The 21,507-nt window shown below is 46.1% G+C and overlaps 2 protein-coding genes across 2 annotated transcripts in view; both read right to left on the bottom strand.

The window, feature by feature from the left end:
* Window positions 1-4,000, bottom strand: part of SRPK1 (SRSF protein kinase 1) — a 155,072-nt gene extending 151,072 nt beyond the window's left edge. Inside the window, exons 1-2 of the mRNA XM_030220616.1 lie at window positions 3,889-4,000; window positions 3,530-3,584 (exon numbers count right to left, since the gene is read on the bottom strand). Coding sequence (XP_030076476.1) covers window positions 3,530-3,584; window positions 3,889-3,901 — 68 coding nt within the window. The 5' untranslated portion in view covers window positions 3,902-4,000. The remainder of the gene's footprint in view (window positions 1-3,529; window positions 3,585-3,888) is intronic.
* An 8,167-nt stretch (window positions 4,001-12,167) lies between these two features.
* The window catches only part of SLC26A8 (solute carrier family 26 member 8), a 181,841-nt gene continuing 172,501 nt past the window's right edge, over window positions 12,168-21,507 (bottom strand). Inside the window, exon 19 of the mRNA XM_030221729.1 lies at window positions 12,168-12,796. Within this exon, the coding sequence (XP_030077589.1) occupies window positions 12,665-12,796 (132 nt within the window). The 3' untranslated portion in view covers window positions 12,168-12,664. The remainder of the gene's footprint in view (window positions 12,797-21,507) is intronic.

Here is a 21,507-nt window from a genome sequence, read left to right as displayed (position 1 = left end):
GGGAATAAGTCGCCCTTTGCTTTATTTGGCATCTTTAAGGATGACTGACCAATTCAATTTTCCTCTCTTTCCTTACAAACCATGGTGCACAGTAATATTCTGTATTTATAATGGCTTGCAACTATACTGTATTCTATTATCCCAGTATACATTCTACATTTGTTCAATAATAAAATCACATTTGATATTTACAAGTGTCATTCGTACATTTGTCACCCATACTAGTTAGTAGCAAACTACAGGCATAGAGAAATCACTCCCTCTAGGATTACTGTGAAATGTCAATTTCTAACCTGAATGGAAGATACAGTATGCCTGCATCAAGTGTGCAATAAAATTAAACACATATGAAAATATAATAGTGGTGTATAAAGAAAATGAGTGTGACTGCTGGACGGACTGGATGGAGAGTTCATTTCTTTATTTGCCGCCCTTTACTATGTAAAGAGAGAAAAAGAAACAGTGAAACAAAAGCACAAATCCACAAACAAATTACAATTACAGCGACAATGAAAAATAAGTTACTCTATACACTAGAAAATTTTATTCCAGGCTTCTTAAAATTTTAGCTGAATTTCTAAATATTTTCCATCCTTAGAGAGATCTTAAAACCTGGTGTGTCAGAGGTGGTCTCAAGTCTGCATAGATACCCACCCACAAGTCCAGTAAACTACAGTTTCATAAGCAGTAGACTGCAGTGGCTTGACCATGTCTGTTCTCTCACCAAATCTAAGGGGACCTTTTACTAGAAAGTGGCCAGCGCTATAACGCGTGGACTAGCCACACACTCCAGCCACTTTCTAGCATAGCTCAAAAATGTCTGCAGTCAGTTTTTGTTTTGTTCTTTAAATGGCCAAACACTAATTTCTCCATTAACGTACAGCCATTACCACTAGCTCTTACCACCATCTATTTAGGTGGCAAGGGCTCCCGCACTCAATCAGGCAGAGCGTGGTAATGTGCCCACGCTACCCAACTGGCACAGGCATGTTTATTTTCTGCTCTCAAACATACCTCCCATGTGGGATTAGCATGCACTAAGCGGAACACTACCACGGACTATATCAGTACATCCTGCAGTAGTGCTCTTTTAGCGTGCTGTAGGCCTACCATGGCTTAGTAAAAAGTACTTTAAGTCTCTTACCCCATTATTGCTCAGGGAATAAACCAGCCTTCAGCATTTACACTGCTGCAATTCTAGATAGAGTGAGGGTAGGCTTTGGGGCTTACCAACTAAAAAACTACAGCTGAGGGAAAAGAACAAAATTTGAGATCCAATGGCATTATTACTTTATAGCAGTAGTAGTATTAGCACAAGGCACATAAACATTTCAATATAAGCACAGTTCTATGCCCATGTAGGAAAAACAATTGTTCAGGATTACATATCTAAGTATTAAAAAGTTACCAGTATAATGGGACTGAAGGACCCATACGCTGTACAATACTTGTTTTAAACCACTTAAGATTATGCTATTGTCTGCAACTTGAATTGCAAGAAAAGCTCTCTCTGAAACATTAAATTTTAATAATCAACCATTAGCATCAACATTCAAGACACTTACCCAGAAAGCACATCTCATATTAACAATTTGTGAAGTGCCAATGACCCTCACAACAAGCCGCATTGAGCCTGCCATGAGCGGGAAAGCACGGGGTACAAATGTAACAAAAATAAAATAAATAAAATAATTCAATGGACCTGATAAATCTAAGTCTAGGATACTTATAAAAGAATCTTGAGATATAACAGCTACACTGTGCAATTAGCGATCAATTTATGTTGCCATTATAAGTGAAGCTCAGAAACCTGAGCTACAAGACGCTAATATCTGTATTCAACTGATACAAAATGATTTGAGAAGGGAGGAAAAAAAGGAAAGGCCTTCCGAATAAGGCCGCACAAAAGTAAAATTTCAGAAGTGTACAAGAAACAGAGGATCCATAGTTACAAAGAACAGGTGAAGGCTTGAGACCTAACTGACTGACCCGATCCCCAGTGTCGATTTTTGGACTTCTACTGTACCACTATGCTCTCCATTTACATATATATAGTAACATAGTAAATGACAACAGATAAAGACCTATACGGTCCATCCAGTCTGCACAACAAGATAAACTTATTTTACATGGTTTGTGATACTTTATATGTATACCCGAGTTTGATTTATCCTTGCCTTTCTCAGGGCACAAATCGTAGAAGTCTGTCCAGCACTGTTCTTGTACTAAGTTCTGAAGCTAACGTCAAAGCCCCTTAAAATTTACACTTCAGCCCATCCCTATCTATTCAGTCACGTGAGAAAGGTCAATAAGAAAGTTGAATTGATTCACATAGGGTTATGTTCTGTAAAGTTAAATTAAATGTCAGTTTTCTTCTACAGAAACATAGTATGTTCTCCCATTCTGCACTTATTTATACACAAGTGGATTTACACAGTAACAAATCCAAAACATTCCTCCATATACACTCATTAAAATAAAAAAATATATTCAGTGGCACGACACAGAAATACATTAGACAGGGATGCATCATTGTCATCTATTAACAGGTGTTTGCAAGTTGTTTCCTTTCATCTGATTTTTTTTCTAAATACAGCAAATTCCTTACTCTGATTTAACTTACAGGGTGTGTGAAGGTATGAAACTAGTCTTCCAAATCTGAAAGCCAGTACTGCAATACAGCGTATGGACAAAGAGCCTACTCTGTCATAGAAATGAGGCTTATAGACTGTCAGTGTGCCAAGTTAACATTACCATGAAGGAGGAAAAAAAAAATAAAAGCCATGGTTGTGTAGCAGCAGCTCCACTACCTGCTTCTCTAGAAAAACTGGAACAAATCACTCCTAAATTCTAGGAACAGAGTAATCTCGTGAATGTTGCATTGCAGCAAGCATTATTAACACGACTAATACTAAAGACCAGGCGAGCATAGCTAGAAGAACATTAAACCTATTTGCTTTTTTTTTTGGGGGGGGGGGGGCGGGGAGAAGAGTTGGAAATCTCTGAAGACATAGCTCTTCAACAAGGCATACAATGAGAACTAAGTCACAATAATCCACCCGCCAACCCACTCAGTTAAGATAGCACACCTACTATAACTACCTAATCATTCCTTCCCTTCCTCTTTCTTCCCTTATTTAACCTCTGCACAATATTAAATGTATCTGTCACCCTGTAATGACAATGTTAACAAAACTATGTAAGCCACATTGAGCCTGCAAATAGGTGGGATAACGTGGGATGCAAATGCAATAAGTACATAACCCCTGTTATCAAAAGACAAGATTCATGGAAACAAACCTTGATCCGGAAAGAGTCTCATCTACCGGCTTCCGGAGGACCAGGAAGAGCTTGGGATCGGGCGGTTCTTAAAACACGGGCCCCCAAGGCCTAAAGCCATTGTCTATAAATAGCCCGGCGGCCCCAAGAAGCTCCTTCCTAATCCCCACAGGCTGCAGTAGAAACCGCGTCGAAAAGCACAGGCCGCAGACCGCCCCAACCCCGATCCCTCTCACTCCCCGGTACTTACTTCCTCGGGAACTTCTTTACTTTGGTCCGTTTCTTTCGGGCTTGCAACGCTAAAACTGAAGAGGGGAACAAAAAAAAAATAGTAAGAGCAGAAGAAGAGGAACGGCCGGGAACTGGGGAAAAAAAGGACTTCAGTGAAAACTACGGGGACGCCGGGAAACATCAGACAACAACGGTCATTTGCGTAACCAGGCGCAGGAAAGAGCGAAAACAAAGATCGCTTCGGCCAGCAGCGGTTCAAACCCCATTCTATGGGGGAGACCCGACCCCCCCCCCCAGGGTCCGGATAAAACGTGGCTCTCGCGCAACTTTCGGGGAGGGGGGGGGGGTCTAGGCCCCCTCGCCTCAGAGGCCCATTACCTTTTCTCTCCATGGCGAGCTGGTAACTCTGCGCCACGCCGGCCGGAGTCGCCAGAAACGGACAACAAGCGATTTCCTTCCCTCCCGCGAGGCGCCGAGCCCGCCCACCCCCCGGAGGCGGGAAGAGGACCCCCCTGAATCTCCGCCCACCAGCGCGCACACGCGTGCTCTCAACTCTTCCCTCCCCCCCCCCTCCAAACAGGTCAATTTTACGGCGGCCGCAAACGCAGGGATTAGCTACGAGCCACGCCCCTCAGTGACGTCCTGGCGAAAATTGCCTTTACGATAGGCGTGGCTTCAAGAGTAGTAGTGTGGCGTGAAAGTTGCTGCACTGACACATACACAATGGGTGAAGAGGTCTGGGATAGTGAGACACTGGATATAGACCATAACTGGAAACTTTCTGGTCAAAACGTGACTGTCTTGTGTTTAAGGTATTTTTCTTAAACTGCATCCATTTTTGCACAAAAAATCCTATATAAATATGTGTAACTAAAATATTACTATAAATATATCAGATCCATCTATGAAACTTATTTATTTATTTATTGCATTTGTATCTCACATTATCCCACCTATTTGCAGGCTCAATGTGGCTTACAAAGACCTGTTATGGCCATTCCAGGATGTCAAATACAATTGGTAATGCAAAAAAAATTTTGATTGTGATTGACCTGAGCCTTTAACCACTGCTTATGGCAAAGAGAGAACTAATCCAACAGAAGTATTGTATAGACAAGCTATCCACATGGCTCGGGTCAAAAGGAGTCCCACCATACTGTCCAAGCTCCCACATGAACTCCTGACAAATATAGGAGATTTGGTGCCAGAATAGAGTTACCAACTAGTGATTTTGATTAAAGCAGGCTGTTGGTTGGCAGAACCTTTAAAATGGTACTGGCTGTACAGAGAAGATAAAGGGGATGGGATGACTTCACTATGAGGAAAGCTAGGAGTGGCCTAGTGGTTAGGGTGGTGAACTTTAGTCCTGGGGAACTGAGTTCAATTCCCACTTCAGGCACAGGCAGCTCCTTGTGACTCTGGGCAAGTCACTTAACCCTCTATTGCCCCCATGTAAGCCACATTGAGCCTGCCATGAGTGGGAAAGCACAGGGTACAAATGTAACAAAACAAAAAAAGCTAGAGCTCTTCAGCATGGTAAAGAGACAGCTGAGGGGAAGTCTATAAAATGCGGAGTGGAACAGGTAGACATGAATCACTTCTTTACTGTTTCAAAAATTCAAGGACTAGGGGGGCACGTAATGAAAGTAGTACATTTAAAACAAATTGGAGGAAATATTTCTTCACTCAACCTATAGTTAAACACAAATTCATTACCAGAGAATGTGATAAAACTACTACTATTTGTCATTTCTATAGCGCTACTAGACATACACAGCGCTATAGGACAGACAAACAAGAGATAAGGGAATATTAAAGTGAGGATGATAAAATAAGGGTTCTGAACAAGTGAACAAGGGTTAGGAGTTAAAAGCAGCATCAAAAAGGTGGGTTTTTAGCTTAGATTTGAAGATGGCCAGAGATGGAGCTTGACATACCGGCTCAGGAAGTCTATTCCAGGCATATGGTGCAACAAGATAAAAGGAACGGAGTCTGGAGTTAGTGGTGGAGGAGAAGGGTGCAGATAAGAAAGATTTACCCAATGAACGGAGTTCTTCCCAGGGAGGAGTGTAGGGAGAGATGAGAGTGGAGAGGTACTGAGGAGCTGCAGAGTGAATTCACTTATAAATCAATAAGAGGAGTTTGAACTGTAAAAGCAGTTAGATTAGCAGGGTTTAATAAAGATTTGGAGAAGTTCCTAAAAGAAAAGTCCATAAGCCATTATTAAGATGGACTTGGGGAAACCCACTGGTTATTTGTAGGATAAGCAGCATTTAAAATCTGTTTTACTCTTTTGGGATCTTGCCAAGTTCTCATGTCCTGGATTGGCCACTGTTGGAAACAGGATATGGGCTTGATGGACCTTCAGTCTGGCAGTATGGCAATGCTTATGTTCTTATTGTCAGTATTTATTTAAGTTTATTACTAGTCATTTGCTATACCACTCTTCAGTTTGGCAACTGGAATGGTTTCTAATTGGTTATAATAAGAAAATAAGTAACTGAAAAAATTAAGCCACACTAGCAGCTGCCACGCGGCAATGTCGACAGCCCATTCAAAGTGAATGAGCTGTGTCGACATTAGTGCACCGCCAGCCACTAGCCTAGCTTAGTAGGCAGGAGGATAAAATAGGTAAAAACCACAGACAAAAATATTTTCTGAGTCAACCAAGCCATAGCAGCACTAACAGTTCTCATACCCCTTACAAAAGAAATAGTTCTTAAGACGTAATTTAAACTTCTTGTACTTTGGTTGCATTTTAAGGTGTAAGAGGAAGTGCATTCCATAATGTTGATGTCAAGATTTAAAAAAAATGCTGATTAGATGTGCAGACTCAAGCCTATTTATTTATTCGTTTATTGGGATTTATTAACCGCCTTCTGGATATTATGTAAATATAAGTTTGGAAACCCATATAAAAAGCTTTCAGGGGCATTTTCGAAAGAGAAGCGCGCCCATCTTCCGACACAAATCAGGAGATGGGCGTCCTTCTCGCAAGGTCGGCCAAATCTGCATAATCGAAAGCCAATTTTGGGCGCCCTTAACTGCTTTCCATTGTGGGGACAACCAAAGTTCAATGGGGCGTGTCAGCACTGTACCGAAGGCGGGACTGTGGCATGCTTAAGAGATGGTGGTAAATGTGAGCCCTTCAAAACCCACCCGAAACCCACTGTACCCACATGTAGGTGCCCCCCTTCACCCCTTAGGGCTATGGTAGTGTTGTACAGGTGTGAGGAGTGGGTTTGGGGGGCTCAGCACCCAAGGTAAGGGAGCTATGCACCTGGGAGCAATTTGTGAAGTCCACTGCAGTGCCCCCTAGGGTGCCTGGTTGGTGTCCTGGCATGTGAGGGGGACCAGTGCACTACGAATGCTGGCTCCTCCCATGACCAAATGCCTTGGATTTGGCCGTTTTTGAGATGGGCGTCCTCGGTTTCCATTATCGGCGAAAACCGAGGTCGCCCATCTCTAATGTCGACCATCTCAACATTTAGGTCGACCATCTCTTAGGTCAACCTAAATGTTGAGATTTGGGCGTCCCTGACCGTATTATCGAAATGAAAGATGGACCCCCATCTTGTTTCGATAATACGGGATGCCCCACCCCTTCGTGGGGATGTCCTCAAAGATGGGCATCCCCATTTGAAAATGCCCCTCTTTGTAGGCTAAAATTAAGGCTTTTAATTTGATGCAATAGACTATTGGCAACCAATTAGCTATTTTAATAGTGTGTAACATGATCATATTTTCAGGAGTGTGGTACAAGTTGAAGTAATGATAATGACAAGAAGGTAAGAATCCCTGCAAAACACTCCAAGAGCCAAAAAGGAAACAAATAGGGATGGACTAGCGGGCTCCAACCAAGGATCAAATGTAGCTGGGCGTCAAAGTGTGGATTGAAAATTTATTTATTAAATCCAGAGTTTCAATACATGAAGACTAGACATGGAGCCATGTTTCAGCAATTGAATGCCTGCTTCAGGAGTTGTTATTTCTGCTCAGTGCTTGAAGTCAATCTTAATTAACCTCTATAATTCCCATGAGTTGCAACTGCACCACCCAAAAATCATAAATCAAAGGGCTCAGCTTAATGCCAGTTGTCGAGATTTTGCAGGCTCTATGCATTAAGCTGAGCCCTTTGTCTTATGGTTTTTGGGTGGTGCAATTGCAACCCAAGGGAATTACAGAGGTTAAGATTGATTTCAAACACTGACCGAATTAACGACTCCTGAAGCAGGCATTCAATTGCCAAAACATGGTTCCGTGTTGACTCCCGGCTACGCTTGATCCTTGGTTGGATACCGCTAGTCCATCCTTACTTTTTTCCTTTTTGGCTCTTGTAACCATGATTACACCCCATTATATAGGGGATTACAGTAATCTAGGGGGTCAATATTTAAAGTGAATTAATCAACCAGGATAGCCTCCTGCCAATTTAAAGCGCTTGTGTCTGTCTAGCTGACATTTAACCTGGGGTGAATGTGACACCTTTTCTGTTATTTGCACTGCAGAGTCACATCAGCAATGCATTGTGGTGGGTGTAGGTATTGGTAGTTGGTAGGCTCTACTCCCCTGGTGCTTTCCCCCTGCTTACTGGGTCAGAATGTGCCCTGTTTTGTTTCCTGTTGTAGTCCATGCGGTAGTGGCCATTTTTGTAAGCCAGTTTTAGTTCTCTTTCCTGTGTTACCCACGTTAGAGAACTTAGTTATTACCTTGAATGGTGCTGAAAGTGGGCATTGTACACCATTGTGCCAGCTCTGACCTACTGCTAATCTTAGTACCAGGAGACTCTTTGCCAGTGGGGCACAACCTCTGATCTGCAGTTAACTGTGAGTAAACGTGCATATTTCAAGAAAGGACTTTTTCAGAGAGATTAGTCTTCAGGTGTGAACTGGTGTGCCAAAGTTATACAGCAGCAATAAGTCCTAGAGGCTGTATGCAGGTCCCTGGAGCAGTTTTAGTGGGTGCAGTACATTTGTGGGTAGTGGGTTTGGGGGGGGGGGGTTGGGGGGCTCAGCTCCCAAAGTAAGGGAGCTATGCACGTGGGAGCTTTTCTGAAGTCCACCGCAGTGACCCCTAGGGAGCCCGGTTGGTGTCCTGCCATGTCAGGGGGGCCAGTGCACTAAAAATGCTGGCTCCTCCCATGGCCAAATGCCTTGGCTTTGGTTGGGGTTTGAGATGGCCGACATAACTTTCCATTATCGCTAAAAAACGAAGCCGGCCATCTCAAACCCCGGCCAAATCCAAGGCATTTGGCTGGCCGGAACCGTATTATCGAAACAAAAGATGGCCGGCCATCTTTTTCGAAAATACGGGTCTGGCCAGCTGTTTGCGGCACCGCCAAAATACATCGCCGCCATGTATTTCGCTGGCACCGTTCAATTATTCCCCTCTACGTCTTTTTTGAGATACGGCGACCAGAAATGAACACAATATTCGAGGTGCGGTCACACCATGGAGCGATACAAAGGCATTATAACGTCCTCATTTTTGTTTTCCGTTCCTTTCCTAACAATACCTAACATTCTATTTGCTTTCTTAGCCGCAGCAGCACACTGAACAGAAGGTTTCAACGTATCATCAACGACCACACCTAGTTCCCTTTCTTGGTCTGTGACTCCTAACGTGGAACCTTGCATGACGAAGCTATAATTTGGGTTCCTTTGTGATCTAACAGTCCCACAGTTTCTCTAGCAGGCTTTCTGCATCTGATGTACCTGAAAAAGTTGTTACTCTGAGTTTTAGCTTCTGCAGCAAGTTTCTCTTCATATTCTCTTTTAACCTTCTTTATTAATGCTTTGCATCTGACTTGCCAGTGCTTATGTTACTTCTTATTTTCTTGATTTGGGTCCTTTTTTCTGTTCTTTGAAGGACAATCTTTTGGTTGTAATAGGCGCTTTCACTTCACCTTTTAACCATGCTGGCTGTTTTCTTTTTTTTTTCCACCTTTGCAAATACATGGGATGCATCTGATCTGGGCTTCTAAGATGGTATTTTTGAATAACGTCCACGCCTAATTTAGTGGCATATTTTCAAAGCACTTAAACTTACAAAGTTCCATAGTAACCTATGGAGCTTTGTAAGTCTTAGGAGCCCTTTTACTAAGACACTAGGTCAATGGCTGGTGGTAAGATCTCAGACCCAAAATGGATGTGCAGCTATTTTCACTTTGCCACACGTCCATTTTCAGCAAAAATTTTAAAAAGGCATTTTTTACAGGTGCGCTGAAAAATGATTCTGCGCAAGCCCAGAACATGCATCTACACTACCGCAGGCCATTTTTCAGCACACCTTTGTAAAAGGGCCCCTAACTGCTTTGAAAATATGCCTCTATGTAACTTTGTAAGTCTAAGTGCTATGAAAATGAGCCCCTTACAGGTTTATTTTCGAAAGAGAAGGACGCCCATCTTTCGACAAATCAGTCCTTCTCACAGGGTCGCCCAAATTGGTATAATTGAAAACCGATTTTGGGCGTCCCCAACTGCTTTCCGTTGCGGGGATGACCAAAGTTCCCAGGGGTGTGTTGGAGGCGTAGCGAAGGCGGGACTTGGGCGTACCTAACACATGGGCGTCCTCAACCATAATGGAAAAAAAAGGGCGTCCCTGATGAACACTTGGACGTCTTTACCTGGTCCTTTTTTTCTTATGGCCAAGCCACAAAAAGGTGCCCGAACTGACCAGATGACCACCGGAGGGAATTGGGGATGACCTCCCCTTATTCCCCCAGTGGTCCCTAACCCTCTCCCACCCTAAATTTAAAAATATATTTTTTGCCAGCCTCTATGCCAGCCTCAAATATCATACCTAGCTCTATGACAGCAGTATGCAGGTCCCTGGAGCAGTTTTAGTGGGTGCAGTGCACTTCAGACAGGCGGACCCAGGCCCATCCCCCCCTACCTGTTACATTTGTGGTGGTAAATGTGAGCTCTTCAAAACCCACCAGAAACCCACTGTACCCACATGTAGGTGCCCCCTTCACCCATAAGGGCTTTGGTAATGGTGTACAGTTGTGGGGAGTGGGTTTTGGGGGGGGGTTGGGGGGCTCAGCACACAAGGTAAGGGAGCTATGCACCTGGGAGCAATTTCTGAAGTCCACTGCAGTGCACCCTAGGGTGCCTGGTTGGTGTCCTGGCATGTGAGGGGGACCAGTGCACTACGAATGCTAGCTCCTCCCACAACCAAATGCCTTGGATTTGGTCGTTTTTGAGATGGGTGTCCTCGGTTTCCATTATTGCCGAAAATCAGAAATGAGCAAGTCTAAGGAAGGCCATCTCTAGGGACGATCTAAATGTCAAGATTTGGGTGTCCCCGACCGTATTATCGAAGCGAAAGCTCTTGTTTCGATAATACGGGTTTCCCCGCCCCTTCGCTGGGACGTCCTGCGAGGACGTCTTCAGGAAAACTTGGGCGCCCCTTTCGTGCCCCTCTTAGTGTCCTAACCTTAGCAGCTGATCCTTTTAGCTTCTTTTTATCCATTTTCCTCATTTTATTATAGTCACCCTTTCAAAAATTAAATGCAGCTACAGTAGATTTCCTTTGTGGGTTCATCCCAGATAGTAGCTCGGTTTTGATCACTGTTTCCCAAGGGACTCAACACCGCCAACTCTCGCACTATGCCCTGCAAACCACCAAGAACCAAATCCAAAATGTTCCCCCTCTTGTCGGTTCCTGGACTAGTTGCTCCAAGAAGCAGTCGTTTATCTGGACTTCTGAATGTATTTCCTTCTATTATAATCAAGCAAATACCACCCTTCCTAGAAAAACAAATGCTCATCAACTAAGAGCTAAAGTAATGATGTTGCACTGTGCATCTACAGAAGATATTTGCAAAGCTACAACTTGGGCATCTGTACATACATTTACTATACTGCTGTATTACTGAACCTCTGCAACTTACTCTTCATTTGGTGAAGCTGTATTCATCTGTTTGAATAAGCTTCAGCCTTCCTCCTCCTCCAGTTTGTTTTCTTGGATTACAAAAAATATAAAAGTGCAAAGAGACCTTTATTTTAGCCCTCATCTATGAAGTCACCAGCTCTCTATGGTCAACAGGATAGTACCGCTAAACATTCCCACCCACCCATACCATGGTTGAAGCTTGCTAAAACATGAATCACAGGGAATGATGTGTTGTGAGATTCGGGAACACCCGTGCAAGCTCAGAAGCCTTTCTAGAAGTTCCTGAGCTCTAGGAAAGCAGACCTGCTTTACTCCTTCAACGTAATGACGTCACCACTTGTGTGAGCTGCTGTTGGATCCTGTTGTCTATGGATGACCCTCATTAAGGGGTAAACTTTTTCCACTCAAACTTTGTTTTCCTTTCTCATGTCATCAGCGAATAATTCAGCACTACAGCTTTAACAGGTATTAACTGACGAGAGAAAAAAATGGTTTAATGCAGAAGACTGGGCAGATCTAACCCAGAAGTTGTATTTTACAGGAGCACATATGGATTAAAAATCTCCATTGCTCAGAGACTTCTAGCACTGCAGAAACACTTTAGTTAGTTAGTTAGTTAAAAATTTTCTATTCCACACGATCCTACAACTCTCAGTAAATCAAAGTATAACATACATAATATAATTTTAAAAGAAGACATACACACGCAAGTGCAATATTAATGCATTTTAATATTTGTCAGAGAAATTACATCTGTTCATGCAACCAATAGCTATAACTGGTCAGTCTTGGACCCTATGAGCATCATGAGAAGGCTACTTCTAAAGAAAAACCTCCAAGGAATTTTGTGACAGACCCAGTTTTCTGTACCATGGAGAGAAAACTTCTTGTTAACTATCAAAGTCCATATGAATGATGAATATGAAATTGTCATGAAGGTATCTACTGCAATCATAGTTCATACTGGTCAGTGGGAGTGGATTTTAGGTTTCCTAGCAACTACTCAGGGGGGTCTTTTTACAAAGATGCACTAGCGTTTTTAGCACATGCTAAAAATAAGCATGTGCTAAACGTTAGTCACCCATATATTTCTACAGGCGTTGCTAGCATTTAGCTCGTGCTAATGATTAGCATGCCCCAAAACTGCTAGTGCACCTTCGCAAAAGGACCCCATAGAATGATGAAAAGTTGACAGCACCTATCTTGGCAAAGGAGCATCTCATATGTTGCCAAGATAGTGACCATTTGTTTCTAGCTGCTAGTTACTATGCTCTCTGTAAGAGAAAGTTGTGTGGTAAGGTTCCAGTTCCCTCTGTCTGACCATAGGACTAAGATGAACTACCATTTCTTTGTATTGAACATCAGGTGTCACTCTTCCCTCTTCTTCTTTCTGAAATACAGAAGTAGTTTTCCTGTTAGAACACAGTGCAGTGTCCCCATGCCCACCTGAAAGTTGCATACATTCCCATCTTCTAGAGATCACTCCTGTAATATGTCCAGTCAAAGGAGGAGAGTTTTCCAGCTACGTTTCATTTTACTGCTCTATTTCAATTTTTTCTTTCTTTTTATCATTGTAATCCATTTAATTGCATATGCTATTTACAATGCTATTTTTTTGCCTTTTAAATGTTGTTTAAACAAGGCAACCAAAGAGGGTAAAGCAGTATACACAAATAACAAACAAACAAAAAAAAAAAAGAGAAGCACAACTGGGCCTTCAAGACTGAGACAACAGGAGTCCTTTATTAAGATCAGACCCAACACACGCCTGCCTCAGGGGTCCAAGTTCAAAATCAAAATACACGGGTAGGGATCGTCAATTTTTAAGTGAACATGCAACTCCCCACCAAGGAAAATGCAGAGGTTCCTGTAGAACGCCGTCAGTCAAAGAAAACCGCCAAAGTACTGTTGTCTCCATCTTGAAGGCCCAGTTGTGCTTCTTTTTTTTTTGTTGTTTGCAAATTTTGTAAAAAAAAAAATACACACCGCTAATAAGAGACCAAAGTTTGTTCTTTTATTTAAATCTCCCATCCGGACGCAAGCAACGTTAACTACTGAGCCAATACACCAAATCAGAAGGAAGTCCTAGCTACTGCAGAAGCATGATACCTGCTGCCCTGATTTGGGGCTTATATGTGGGGATAACTTTATGAGCATGCCTATTCAAGTAGCAAAAAGATGCCTGTTTTATAAAGGTACAATAATCTCTCTCTCACACAAGAAAATAATTGTGATGAATTTCAAAATGTGGAATTATAGCTAAGAATCAAATATCATCATATGCCACAATATCATTATCAGTCAAAGTGCAAATACATATTCTTAGTTTCTTCAGTGCACCAACAACCAATGCTATTTCTAAAAAAGTTCTTCAAAGAAAATCTACTATAATAAAATGCACCCTCAACGTTCTGAGGACACTGACGTCACTGCAGGCACTCACACACCGGTTCGTAAGTTCATGGTGGTGAAGCCACAACAGTCACCATGTCTTCAAGCCCCACCCTCGCGTCACACGTGATGACATCGAGGGTGGAACAAGAAAACAAGGCAAATGAACGCACGGGGAGCAGTAGGGAAACACGCTCCCAGTAGCACACTCTTCCCCTAATCACGTCTCCTCCCCTTACGCCACTATCCCTGGTGGTCTAGCGGTACCTGTTCGCCGGAATCCCACACGATGCAGCAAGGTAGCTAGCAGCACCGCTACGGGCAGGAAAGAGGGGGCTCTTTCTTTCCTGCCCCGACCGAACAGGTACCTCTAGACCACCAGGGAGACTAGCGTAAGGGGAGGGGAAGGGACTCCCGTGCCTGCTAGCGCCCGTTTCATCACAGGCAGAAACGGGCCTTTTTACTAGTGTTCAATAACTCATTACTTATCTTGAAAGAGATGTATGTCAAATTTTGACTTGTCCTGAAGTATCTGACCTGATACCATGTTTAGTGGTCTGCTTCAGGGATCTTACATAATATAGGAAGGAATTCAATAAATGGTGCTGAAAAATCATTGACAAAAAAATTGAGGCTAAGCATTGTTCTATAAAGGGAGCATGCCCTTTCTAAAATAGTGTTCAGTGTGGATCCGGTGCCTAACTTTTGGATGCCATACTTATGCCTGCTAAAAACAGGTATAAATGCCTATGCCCGACTTAGGCATGCTTCGGGTGAATTCTGTAAATTCACGCGCAACTTTTTGGATGCCCCTCACATACCCCTGGCCACACCCCCTTTTCAGATACGCATAATTGAAGTTAGGCTCCTTGCTTTATAGACTAGTGTGCAACGAGATGTGCACACAAATTTTTAAGACTGGCAATTAAGTGGTGTAGAAGAGTAGCCCAACGGTTAGTGCACTGGATTTAGATCCTGGGGAACTGGGTTCAGTTCCCATTGCAGCTCCTTGTGACCCTGGGCAAATCACTTAACCTTCCATTTCCCCAGATACAAAAATTTAGGGCTTCTTTTACAAAGCTGCACTAGCAATTCCAGTGCGGCAAATGAGAGGAAGCTCATTCAATTCCTATGAGCTTCTTCTCATTTGCCGTGCAGGAATTGCTAGCATGGCTTTGTAAAAGAAGCCCTTAGATTGTGAGCCCACTAGGGACAGAAAAGTCTATAGCAGTATACAGCCTCTCCTGCCTGCTAAAATCACTTTGAATAATGGGCCCAATAATAATTTAATTCTCAGCTACGATTCCATGTTTTGAAGTCCATCACAAATTTTTTTTTCATGTTTGAGAGATAGGTGTTTATTGTTGTGTGAATGCTCTCAAGCTTGTAGACCTAATTCGTAGACTGGCTTATTTTATAAAGGCAGCATAGGTTGCTTGGTGTCTTTAGTAAGCTCTAATAGTGCATAATTGCCGATGCACATATTTATACCTGCTCTGAAGTTGGTTTAAATGTATGTATGTACTCCACATAGATTGTGGAGGAGTAGCCTAATGGTTAGTGCAGTAGACTTTGACCCTGGGGAACTGGGTTCAATTCCTACTGCAGCTCCTTGTGACTCTGGGCAAGTCACTTAACCCTCCATTGCCCCTGGTACAAATAGTACCTGAATATAACATGTAAACCGCTTTGAATGTAGTTGCAAAAAACTACAGAAAGGCAGTATATCAAGTTCCATTACATGTACATATTTTATTAACATGATTTACAAATCTGCTTTTGCTCCACCCAAACTGTGCCTCCTAGGAATGCCTACACATGTGATCTTGTAAGCGTGCATATTTATATTGCATAAACAGCCACACAATTGTATAAAAAGCGAATGCTACATACCTGTAGAAGGTATTCTCCGAGGACAGCAGGCTGATTGTTCTCACTGATGGGTGACGTCCATGGCAACCCCTCCAATCGGAAACTTCACTAGCAAAGGCCTTTGCTAGTCCTCGCGCGCCCATGCGCACCGCGCATGCGCGGCCGTCTTCCCGCCCGAACCAGCTCGTGTTTGTCAGTCCCATATGTAGCAAGACAAAGACAAGGGAAGCCACAAATCCAAAGGGGAGGCGGGCGGGTTTGTGAGAACAATCAGCCTGCTGTCCTCGGAGAATACCTTCTACAGGTATGTAGCATTCACTTTCTCCGAGGACAAGCAGGCTGCTTGTTCTCACTGATGGAGTATCCCTAGCCCCCAGGCTCACTCAAAACAACAAACATGGTCAATTGGGCCTCGCAACGGCGAGGACATAACTGAGATTGACCTAACAACTTATCCAACTAACTGAGAGTGTAGCCTGGAACAGAATAAACATGGGCCTAGGGGGGTGGAGTTGGATTCTAAACCCCGAACAGATTCTGAAGCACTGACTGCCCGAACCGACTGTCGCGTCGGGTATCCTGCTGCAGGCAGTAATGTGATGTGAATGTTTGGACAGATGACCACGTTGCAGCTTTGCAGATCTCTTCAATAGTGGCTGACTTCAAGTGGGCCACTGACGCAGCCATGGCTCTAACATTGTGAGCCGTGACATGACCCTCAAGAGCCAGCCCAGCCTGGGCGTAAGTGAAGGAAATGTAATCTGCTAGCCAATTGGATATGGTGCGTTTCCCCACAGCCACTCCCCTCCTATTGGGATCAAAAGAAACAAACAATTGGGCGGACTGTCTGTTGGGCTCTGTCCGCTCCAGATAGAAGGCCAATGCTCTTTTGCAGTCCAATGTGTGCAGCTGACGTTCAGCAGGGCAGGAATGAGGATGGGGAAAGAATGTTGGCAAGACAATTGACTGGTTCAGATGAAACTCTGACACTACCTTCGGCAAGAACTTAGGGTGAGTGCGGAGGACTACTCTGTTATGATGAAATTTGGTGTAAGGGGCCTGGGCTACCAGGGCCTGAAGCTCACTGACTCTACGAGCTGAAGTAACTGCCACCAAGAAAATGACCTTCCAAGTCAAGTACTTCAGATGGTAGGAGTTCAGTGGCTCAAAAGGAGGTTTCATCAGCTGGGTGAGAACGACATTGAGATCCCATGACACTGTAGGAGGTTTGACGGGGGGCTTTGACAAAAGCAAACCTCTCATGAAGCGAACAACTAAAGGCTGTCCTGAGATCGGCTTACCTTCCACACGGTAATGGTATGCACTGATTGCACTAAGGTGAACCCTTACAGAGTTGGCTTTGAGACCAGACTCAGACAAGTGCAGAAGGTATTCAAGCAGGGTCTGTGTAGGACAAGAGCGAGGATCTAGGGCCTTGCTGTCACACCAGACGGCAAACCTCCTCCATAAAAAGAAGTAACTCCTCTTAGTGGAATCTTTCCTGGAAGCAAGCAAGATATGGGAGACACCCTCTGACAGACCCAAAGAGGCAAAGTCTACGCTCTCAACATCCAGGCCGTGAGAGCCAGAGACTGGAGGTTCGGATGCAGAAGCGCCCCTTCGGCCTGTGTGATGAGGGTCGGAAAACCCTCCAATCTCCACGGTTCTTCGGAGGACAACTCCAGAAGAAGAGGGAACCAGATCTGACGCGGCCAAAACGGAGCAATCAGAATCATGGTGCCTCGGTCTTGCTTGAGTTTCAACAAAGTCTTCCCCACCAGAGGTATGGGAGGATAAGCATACAGCAAGCCTTCCCCCGAGTCCAGGAGGAAGGCATCCGATGACAGTCTGCCGTGGGCCTGAAGTCTGGAACAGAACTGAGGGACTTTGTGGTTGGCTCGCGATGCAAAGAGATCTACCAAGGGGGTGCCCCACACCTGGAAGATCTGGCGCACTACTCTGGAATTGAGCGACCACTCGTGAGATTGCATAATCCTGTTCAACCTGTCGGCCAGACTGTTGTTTACGCCTGCCAGATATGTGGCTTGGAGCCACATGCCGTAACGGCGAGCCCAGAGCCACATGCTGACGGCTTCCTGACACAGGGGGCGAGATCCGGTGCCCCCCTGCTTGTTGATGTAATACATGGCAACCTGGTTGTCTGTCTGAATTTGGATAATTTGGTGGGACAACCAATCTCTGAAAGCCTTCAGAGCGTTCCAGACCGCTCGTAACTCTAGGAGATTGATCTGCAGATCGCGTTCCTGGAGGGACCTGCTTCCCTGGGTGTGAAGCCCATCGACATGAGCTCCCCACCCCAGGAGAGACGCATCCGTAGTCAGCACTTTTTGTGGCTGAGGAATTTGGAAAGGACGTCCCAGAATCAAATTGGACCAAATCGTCCACCAATACAGGGATTTGAGAAAACTCGTGGACAGGTGGATCACGTCTTCTAGATCCCCAGCAGCATGAAACCACTGGGAAGCTAGGGTCCATTGAGCAGATCGCATGTGAAGGCGGGCCATGGGAGTCACATGAACTTTGGAGGCCATGTGGCCCAGCAATCTCAACATCTGCCGAGCTGTGATCTGCTGGGACGCTCGCACCCGAGAGACGAAGGACATCAAGTTGTTGGCTCTCATCTCTGGGAGATAGGCACGAGCCGTCCGAGAATCCAGCAGAGCTCCTATGAATTCTAGTCTCTGTACTGGGAGAAGATGGGACTTTGGATAATTTATCGCAAACTCCAGTAGCTCCAGGAGGCGAATAGTCCTCTGCATGGACTGTAGAGCTCCTGCCTCAGATGTGTTCTTCACCAGCCAATCGTCGAGATAGGGGAACACGTGCACTCCCAGCCTGCGAAGCACCGCTGCTACTACAGCTAGGCACTTGGTGAATACTCTGGGCGCAGAGGTGAGCCCAAAGGGTAGCACACAGTACTGGAAGTGACGTGTGCCCAACTGAAATCGCAGATACTGCCTGTGAGCTGGCAGTATCGGGATGTGCGTGTAGGCGTCCTTCAAGTCCAGAGAGCATAGCCAGTCGTTTTCCTGAATCATGGGAAGAAGGGTGCCCAGGGAAAGCATCCTGAACTTTTCCTTGACCAGATATTTGTTCAGGGCCCTTAGGTCTAGGATGGGATGCATCCTCCCTGTTTTCTTTTCCACAAGGAAGTACCTGGAATAGAATCCCAGCCCTTCTTGCCCGGATGGCACGGGCTCGACCGCATTGGCGCTGAGAAGGGCAGAGAGTTCCTCTGCAAGTACCTGCTTGTGCTGGAAGCTGTAGGATTGAGCTCCCGGTGGGCAATTTGGAGGTTTGGAGGCCAAATTGAGGGTGTATCCTTGCCGGACTATTTGAAGAACCCAACGGTCGGAGGTTATAAGAGGCCACCTTTGGTGAAAAGCTTTCAACCTCCCCCCGACCGGCAGATCGCCCGGCACTGACAAGTTGATGTCGGCTATGCTCTGCTGGAGCCAGTCAAAAGCTCGCCCCCTGCTTTTGCTGGGGAGCCATGGGGCCTTGCTGAGGCGCACGCTGCTGACGAGAGCGAGCGCGCTGGGGCTTAGCCTGGGCCGCAGGCTGTCGAGAAGGAGGATTGTACCTACGCTTACCAGAAGAGTAGGGAACAGTCTTCCTTCCCCCATAAAAACGTCTACCTGAGGAGGTAGATGCTGAAGGCTGCCGGCGGGAGAATTTGTCGAAAGCGGTATCCCGCTGGTGGAGCTGCTCTACCACCTGTTCGACTTTCTCTCCAAAAATATTGTCCGCTCGGCAAGGGGAGTCCGCAATCCGCTGCTGGATCCTATTCTCCAGGTCGGAGGCACGCAGCCATGAGAGTCTGCGCATTAACACACCTTGAGCAGCGGCCCTGGACGCAACATCAAAGGTATCATATACCTCTCTGGCCAGGAATTTTCTTCACGCCTTCAGCTGCCTGACCACCTCCTGAAATGGCTTGGCTTGCTCAGGAGGGAGCTTGTCCACCAAGCCCGCCAACTGCCGCACATTGTTCCGCATATGTATGCTCGTGTAGAGCTGGTAAGACTGAATTTTGGCCACGAGCATAGAAGAATGGTAGGCCTTCCTACCAAAGGAGTCTAAGGTTCTAGAGTCCTTGCCCGGGGGCGCCGAAGCATGCTCCCTAGAACTCTTAGCCTTCTTTAGGGCCAGATCCACCACACCAGAGTCGTGTGGCAACTGAGTGCGCATCAGCTCTGGGTCCCCATGGATCCGGTACTGGGACTCGATCTTCTTGGGAATGTGGGGATTACTTAGAGGCTTGGTCCAGTTCGCCAGCAATGTCTTTTTTAGGACATGATGCATGGGTACTGTGGACGCTTCCTTAGGTGGAGAAGGATAGTCCAAGAGCTCAAACATTTCAGCCCTGGGCTCATCCTCCACAACCACCGGGAAGGGGATGGCCGAAGACATCTCCCGGACAAAGGCCGCAAAAGACAGACTCTCGGGAGGAGAAAGCTGCCTTTCAGGAGAGGGAGTGGGATCAGAAGGAAGGCCATCAGACTCCTCGTCAGAGAAATATTTGATGTCCTCCTCCTCCTCCCACGAGGCCTCACCATCGGTATCAGACACAAGTTCATGAACCTGTGTCTGAAACTGTGCCCGGCTCGACTCCATGGAAACACGGCCACGGCGGGAGCGTCGAGAGGTAGACTCCCTCGCCAGCACCGGCGAAGCTCCCTCCGCCGACGTCGTCGGGGAGCCTTCCTGGGAGGCGGCCGCAGTCAGTACCGCAAGCGGCACCGATGTCGGAGACCTCACCCCGGGCAAGGGGCCAGCCGGCGCCTCACTCGACGGTACCGGTGGCGCAAGCACCCCCGGTACCGGAGGGGAAGGGCGCAACAGCTCTCCCAGGATCTCTGGGAGAACATCCCGGAGACTCTCGTGCAGAGCGGCTGTGGAGAAAGACATGGAAGCCGATGCAGGCATCGAGGTCAGAGTCTGTTCCGGGCGTGGAGGCTGTTCCGGGCTGTCCAAGGTGGAGCGCATCGACACCTCCTGAACAGAGGGTGAGCGGTCCTCCCGGTGCCGATGCCTACTGGGTGCCGACTCCCTCGGCGACCCAGAGCTCTCGGTACCGATGCGGGAAGGAGACCGGTGTCGATGCTTCTTTGATTTTTTCAAACGAAGCATGTCACCGGAGCTTCCCGGTACCGACGAGGAGGACGTAGAATCCAGCCATCGCTTCCTCGGGGCCGAGGCCGAAGAAGGTCGGTCTCGGGGGGGCTGTACCACAGGAGCCCTCAGGGTAAGGGGAGACCCACCCGAAGGCTCACCGCCACCAGCAGGGGAATGGACAGCCCTCACCTGCACTCCAGTCAAAGCACCACCGTCCGACGACATCAGCAACAGTGGAGGTCCCGGTACCACCGACGCAGCCTTTTGATGTCTCGGTACCGACGATGCAGAGGGTCGATACCTCGATGCAGTCGATGCCGAGGTCGAAGGTCTTGATGCTGCCAACGTCGATGCACTCGATGACTCCGGTGCTGTTGTCGACGAAGAGCCCGAGAACAGGACGTTCCACTGGGCCAATCTCGCTACCTGAGTCCTCTTCTGTAAAAGGGCGCAAAGACTACAGGCCTGCGGGCGGTGCCCAGCCCCCAGACACTGAAGACACGACGCGTGCCTATCAGTGAGCGAGATTACCCGGGCGCACTGGGTGCACTTCTTGAAGCCGCTGGGAGACTTCGATGACATGGGCGGAAAAATCACGCCGGCGAAATCAAAATTCGTAATGGCGACTAAGGGCACCAAAAATAGGGAGAGAAAAAAGCTGTACCGAGGCCTCAAAAAAGGCCTACCCCGAAGCTAAAG

This window comes from Microcaecilia unicolor, chromosome 12, assembly GCF_901765095.1.
Source record: "Microcaecilia unicolor chromosome 12, aMicUni1.1, whole genome shotgun sequence".
NCBI lineage: Eukaryota > Metazoa > Chordata > Amphibia > Gymnophiona > Siphonopidae > Microcaecilia > Microcaecilia unicolor.
This window is presented reverse-complemented; position numbering and strand designations above follow the sequence as displayed.